Source organism: Ceratotherium simum, chromosome 2 (assembly GCF_057802395.1).
Source record: "Ceratotherium simum simum isolate JZ-2026a chromosome 2, ASM5780239v1, whole genome shotgun sequence".
Lineage (NCBI taxonomy): Eukaryota > Metazoa > Chordata > Mammalia > Perissodactyla > Rhinocerotidae > Ceratotherium > Ceratotherium simum.
In genome coordinates, this window is record NC_141901.1 from 36,311,402 (window position 1) to 36,318,393 (window position 6,992).

Sequence of the window (6,992 nt, forward strand, 5' to 3'; positions counted from 1 at the left end):
CCCTCACCTCAAGCCTAGTGAGAGGGCTTCCAAGGAATCACTCAGAAAGCTTGAAATATGCTCCTTGCTACTGGGAGACTAACTAAAGTCACTGTAGAAACAGCCAAGTGTTGTCTGTGTTAAGTTCATCCCAGACTCCTAGAATTTATGGGGACAAGGGATGCATGAGTTTTTCCTTTGGATGAGGTATAGGGCACATAGAAGAAAGAGCTGACATGTGGTCATCTTGGGTTTTCTCCAAAAGAGCCATCTCAAGGGGAAGAGCGTTCCCAAAAGCAAGAAACCAAGCAGAAACACTAGATCCTAAGAGCCACAGAAGAAGTTGCAAATGATCACCAAAAATTAAGGGTACCTCTAACTCAGGTTGAGTTGAGAAGGGGAGTAGGAATCAACCTGAGATAGAAGAAAGCTGAAAGACGTTAGGTATGGGTTACAATTTAGGCTGATTATTGTTAGAAAGAAACTATAATAAGATGACACAGACTTATTAGAATATAATCTCCAAAAAAGCAAGCACCATGATTGTTTCACTCAATATTATATTTTCATCTGGCATAACACCTGGCATAGAGTAGTTGCTCAATAAATAATTGAATGAATGGATAATGGCACTTGAGTGTACACTGGCTTCATTTCTTAAAACTTGTTTTAGGTTCCTTGGCAGAGGAGGCTGTTAAACTGAAACATATAGTCTACTGTTGAGCACTAACACGCCGTTAGGGCAAACGACATGTCTACATGCTCTTGGTGGAAATATGTGCTGTACAAGAAGAGACTGATCTTTCTAGTACTCACAGTGTAAGTTTATGGAAAGGTGGTTAACATTAAGAAACCACAAAGCAAGCCTTGAGTCAAGAGATGGCAATTGGAAACTAATTTCCTACATTGGTAAAGTCCCTGTCTAACCAACTTGATGTTCTGAATGGTTTCTATCTCACCCGAGAAGAGATTGAAAGGTTAAAGCCCCTGCAACTCCACTTGGTACCTCATCAAATCTTCTCAGATTCTACATGCTCCTCTCTGCCCTGACCCTGTTGCTCCATTATGGAGTTCCCAGATTTTACCCTACTTCCTTGTATCTGGTGCCTGCCTCTTTGTTCATCCTGCGTGAATGAACACATCAATTTGAAGTAATCACTGTGGTTAACATTCTGAAGCTCTCCTGGATGCTTTCTGATTTTCCTTGGCTTCATGCTCCATCACCTGTAGGCAAAGCCTGCTTTGCTTCCCACATGCAGCCAATTTCTATTTGGGTCCTTGCTTCTCTGGCAAGGCACCTCCTATCTGCTAAGGATGTGCCAGGCACTATGCTCCATGGTTTTTATAATAATGAAAATAACTGCTACTGATAACATCTGATAATTATTTTGCAGTGTTATAATTAGGATGCCAGTTGCTCTTCTAAGAGTTGCACCTGAAAGAGGTAAGCGGGGACCAGGTTATGGAGGGCAATGTCACGTTAAAGGGTTTAGGTTATATCTTATATGAGGTGGGGATCCATAGAAGGTTTTTTTTTAATTTTTGTGAGGAAGGCTAGCCCTGAGTTAACATCCGATGCCAATCCTCCTCTTTTTGCTGAGGAAGATTGGCCCTAGGCTAACATCCGTGCCCTTCTTCCTCTACTTTATATGGGACGCCCCCACAGCATGGCTTGACAAGCAGTGCATTGGTTCGTGACTGGGATCTGAACCTGTGAACCCCGGGCTGCCGAATCAGAGCACAAATTTAACTGCTACACTGCTGGGCCAGCCTCCACAGAAGGGTTTTAAACTGAGAATTCATGAGAGCAGTATTCTTGATGACTTTAGGACAGTATTATGAAAATCAAGCATTGTACAGTATCATTAGGATTTTTGGGGAAAAAAAGGCATGTTTGCCTTCACACAAAATGATTCCAGACTCTAATACATTTTTAGTTTTCATTCCTGCAGCTTGTAGTCTTTTTCCCCGTCTCATTACTTGCTATCAGGTTCTCAACTATTGCTTACTCATCTCATTATAGTTCTCTCCCTGGCATAACCTCAGACCTCTTTTTGATTGATTTGTAACTGGAAAACCAAACAGAAGGATTTGTGTTGCAATTCTACACACATTTTGCATTGTTAATGATTATCAGTAGCTTGTAAGTGTTGCCACTACCCCACTCATTGAGTGCTCTGGCTTTGTGACATATCTTTTTAGTTACTTAAAGGTTTCCCTCCCCATACTTTGCAACTTGGTTTTTCTGGATAATGAAACACCAATTTCCAAATAAGTAGATATAAGAGAAAATGTTTGGGATATGACAAACACTAAACAAAGGCAGATGGTGTAATACACTATATATACATATGTATATATATTTTTTTATTAGGCACATATGTAGACAGGAAATTCAAGGAAGAAAGAGCTAACAGATATAGGATGTAGTATCCAGTTGCCTTAAGCAGATCTCTCAGATGTTGGTCATTTCATTTTCAAGTAGTCTTGTTGATTCAAACCCTCAGTTCCACACCAGGGGCTTGATGACGACATATCCTTCTATATCATAGCTCAGAGCCTGCCAGTTCAGGATATTGGGATTGAGGGAGGAACCGTGATACACAGACAGGATATCCTCTGGAGACAGCACAGAGTCCCACATGTACAAATCTCCAATCTCTCCCACAAAGGACTGGTTTATATCAAACGCTCCTCCATAGGAATCCTGCTCCTGTCCCAGGACAATCTTGGGGTTAGTTGCCACAGAATAACCCTGCTTCAGGCCCTTTCTCACCAGCGGCTTCCCATTGACCCAAAATTCAGCAATGCCCGACGAAGATTCCCAGCTAGTACAGATGTGCACACTGGTAGGGACCTCTTCAATAGTTATGGCAGTAACTTTTGTGCCTCCAATGTGTAGAGAATAATGTCCAACTTTTTCTTTAAAAATTAGTAGCTCATTATCCTTGCCCCGGGCGTTGTAGGAGAAGAGGCTGTAGGCACGGGAGAGGTCACTATAGGCTCGAAAACACAAGGTAAACTGCTGCAGAGGTTTCTCTAGCTTTGGGATCAAGTTCACGTGGTCACTAGAGGATGCTCTAGGGAAAACAAATACCTTCCCATGGAGGTCTGTGGGATAGAGAAAGAAATATAATGACCTTCACCATAAATGCAGGGAAAAAATATCACATTCAACCTCTTTTCTCATCTCACGCTCCTTGACCATTCCCCGACCACCCTACCTGTCTGAGCAAAGGCTTCTGGGAGACTGGTGAGGACAAAGACCCAAATCAGTAGCTTGTCCATGTTCTTGGCCTGGGGCTGTTATAGTAGCAGCGGTGACCAGGAAGAGGGTACAGACAGCACAGTGGTTGTCTACCCAGCTTTCGAGATTCACACTCAGATCTCAGGCTATTCATGGTTTATATGCACTTATGAGTAAGAGTGGGGGATGGAGAGCACCAATAATGTGTGAGTGATTTTCCAGGCCTGCCCCCTGGTGCCAACAATCAGAGCTACTGATGGGGAAGGAGGGGTGGGGCCCCCGGCCGGGGAATCAATGGAAGTTTATTAGATACAAGGGACAATTAGAGGGTCAACCCTATGACCCAGATTCTGGTGCTGGGAAGAGAGTTGTTGTGGAGCTGCAGTATTATGGATGAGATGAGGGACCAAGATGGCCATGTCAGGAGGGCCTCACTCCATTCTCCGGGGCCCCTCTGTCTGATGACGCTGTGCTCTGCTGGGAGCTCCTGAGCCATGTGGTGGGTCTCCTTGAACTCAGGCCTCTTGTGGGCTGCGCGTCCAAGGCTTTTTCTTCTTTTTATAGTTTTGTGAAGTAGTCTTCTGTTTGTAGGACATTCTGGGATTCTACTTTCTGCTGAAGACCTTGAAAAGTCCCTTCACCTTTGATTAATTCAGTATTAATTAATACTGAAAGAGAGAATTAGAGTATGCACTGTCTGTCCCCCTGAAGCTTAGTATTTTCAGCCACTGTTACCCAAGCTCTTTTTCTTCTTTTGAGTATCATGGTGCTTCCTTATGCTAGATTTTCCCATTTATCATTATGAGTTATTTTCCTGGTAATCTGCCCACTATCTGCAGATATTTCAGCATATCACTCAGTTTTCCTCTCTTCTTCTTTGAGTCCCTAACCATTGGGGGTATATTTACATTAATCTTTGGTGATGACCTGAATAATACATTACACTCACATTTATTCATTAATTCCCAGGTACTACACTATGTGCTAGGGATCCAGTGGTGACTTACCCTGGCACAACCCCAATGATCTCCATCTCCATTCTCTCTGCTACTACTTAAAATATCACAACTTATTAGCCACCACTCAAACCTGCTCTGCCTCTAAGATACAGAACTGAAATTCTCCTTTCTAGTCACATTATTTTCTTTCTTTCCTATCCCTAATTTCTGTGGAATCTTCATTCTCATCCTATTGTCCAGTTTCTTGTTTATTCCTTCTTCTTTCCGTTTGCTGCAGACTTTCTGATTAGCCTTTTCAGTGATACAATAACTGCCACGAAGAATTCTCTTTCTCTACCGTTGTCCAAATTATCCTTCTAATCCTCAGCTCTGGGCAGTTCCTGTTCTCTAATTTTTTCTAAGCTGAATCCCAGGTTGTAATGCCTCATCTGGCTTGTTGCACAGTAAGAGTTGGTATTGGAGCTGGGATTATACATCTTATTGCCTCCTGAGTTAAATACAGATCCTTCATCTTGGAAGCCAATGCCATTCACAATCTGGCTCCAACCTGGCCTTAACCTCTTAATCAAACCCTGTCCTCCAGTCAGACGCCTCTAATTGTTTCTCATACGTGCCTGGCTTTCCTGATTTCATTACCTCTGTTCACTGCTTTTATTCTGTCTTGAATTTCTTTTTTACCTATCTGTTTCTTAAAATCGTAACCATTCTTCAAAAGCAATCTCGAAAGTGATTTGCTTTACAAAGACTTTCCTTATGTCTCAATTAGACATTATTTTCACCTCTTTTTAACTCCCTATAAGGTTTAGAGCAATGACTTTGGAGTAGAATTTACTAGTGGTTGACTATTGTGAAAGTCACTAAACCTGTCTGAAACTTGGTTTCCTTTTCTACAAAACAAAGATAAAACTACCCACTTGTAGTGTTTTTGTGAGGATAAATGAGATACTATAATATACATAAAGTGCACGGAACGGTCTCTGGATGATTATTATTATCATTATCATTTTGAAGCTTTTTATGGATATTACCATTGTCTGTCTCATGTTATAGACATTAGTATTTTTATCTCTCATCCTCTCTTGATTGAAGCTGAATATTAGGTCTTATTCATTTTTACATCATCCATTTTACTTAACAATTATTCCTGCACATGAAAGAAGCTGGTAAATGTTTGTGGAATCAAAGAATTCAAGCAAGGTGAGGACTTTTTACATAAAACAGTTTAGTAGGAGTAAAATGCAGAATCCAATTGAATAATCTGAGCAGGTCAGGCTGGAAGTGGGAGCTTGGAGATAACCTTTACAGGGAACCCTCCTTCTTTTGCAATTCCCTTTCTCAGATGTTAATGAACGAGTGCCATAAAATTTAGAGACTACAGAGTTCACCAGCTGCTTCTAGTTTTCATCATAAGTTAATAAATTATCATTCTGTCAACCAAGATGGTTTGGAGATCAATGTAGAGGAAAATTTTCTCTAATGGGAGATGAGACCATGGAGCCGGCCTGGCGGAATGAGTGATCCTGGAGATGTTAGAGGTAATGAAGTTTATACTGCTGTTAAGGCCAATGCTAGGGTTAACAGCTGGACATGAAAATGATGTGTCCAGACATTGTGAAGAGGCAAAGCCTCGCTGGAAAGGAGTTTTCTTAGTACAATGGGAAAAGGGTAGGGGAGGTCAGACCTGATTCTATTCGTTAGTTTCCTTCTCTGGAACACGTGTCTTAGGCTTTGAAAGAGAACAGCTCTAGCTTCAGGAGTCATCAAAGTGGATACTGAAGACTCTGCTGCAGAAAGGAAGGCTCTGATGTCAGAACATGTGAAAATGAATCCTGAGTCTTGAGAATTGGGTGGAGTTTTCAAAGTGAACCAATGCCCGTGGTTGCTGAGAGGCTCCTGGGTGCCTTCTTACCAGTGAATGTTCAGGTTCCTGTCTGGGTGGCTCTGGAAGGGTTGAGGCAAGGAGCGGAAAGATGACAGTATGTTAGATAGAAGCAGGGTCACCAGTAAGTGGAGTTGTCTTGGTGACATCAGTTGGTATGCAGTAAAGTTTGCCTTCAGAGAGGAGCCAAGAAGAGGACATTGGCAGTGCCAGAAGGAGGGCATGGCATAAACTCGGAGCTGAAAAAAGGCAGAGGTGTGAGATCTAACTTAAGACTACCTGAGGGATTAAAAAATACTTGAAAGATACTTTCTAAGGCCTTGGGTATTTATGGAAGACATAAAGTCACAATAAGAGAGGAGACTAAAGGAGAAGATGGGTAGAACAGGATTTGGGTGCTAATAAAGTATTATTTGCCATGTGTTCTGTTAGCCATAAGGAAACTTAAGAGCATTTATTTGTACTAGATGAAAGGAGGCAATGGAGACGTCAAGAGTGACTGATTATCACCCTGATATGTGTTGTATAAAATTAAAGGTACACAATCTTAGACTGATGCAAGGTCTTATGGTAAAAGAAAAAAGAGCAAAGGTGAGATTTTTAAAAATAAAAATACATAGAATATGGAACCAAGTTAGATTTTACTCCAAATTTCTCATTGTGTATGATTTGGAAAAATGTGGTGCTACAATTGAGAGGAAGTGCATTTGGAGGAGGTGGAGGATAGGTGATAAGTTTGGTTCCTAAAATGCTAAATTTGAAATGACAGTATGACTTACACACAGAAAAGGCCAGCGGAGAATTTGAAATATGTGAGTGCCATTTGGGATTAGAAATATAGGTTTCAGAGGGATCAACATATAAGTGAAGATGAAACAAAAATGAACTAACTCTTTCAGTAGAAAAAAGAAGAAAGAAAAGGTCAGGG

General features: G+C 41.3%; 1 protein-coding gene across 1 annotated transcript; it reads right to left on the reverse strand.

Annotated features, from left to right (window-relative positions):
• Positions 1-2,482: 2,482 nt before the first annotated feature.
• LOC101407391 (serum amyloid P-component-like) lies at positions 2,483-3,267 on the reverse strand. The gene is made up of 2 exons (XM_004442762.3): positions 3,204-3,267; positions 2,483-3,090 (listed from the first exon to the last, which is right to left on the reverse strand). Exons 1-2 carry the CDS (start codon positions 3,265-3,267, stop codon positions 2,483-2,485), a joined length of 672 nt encoding a protein of 223 aa, XP_004442819.1.
• Between the last annotated feature and the right edge of the window lie 3,725 nt (positions 3,268-6,992).

Bases quoted from the DNA above. Each gene is read 5' to 3' on its own strand.
- LOC101407391 (XM_004442762.3), bottom strand. From the start codon at position 3,267: ATGGACAAGCTACTGATTTGGGTCTTTGTCCTCACCAGTCTCCCAGAA. The intron at 3,091-3,203 runs GTAGGGTGGTCG...TCTATCCCACAG, and splicing joins AGAAGCCTTTGCTCAGACAG to ACCTCCATGGGAAGGTATTT.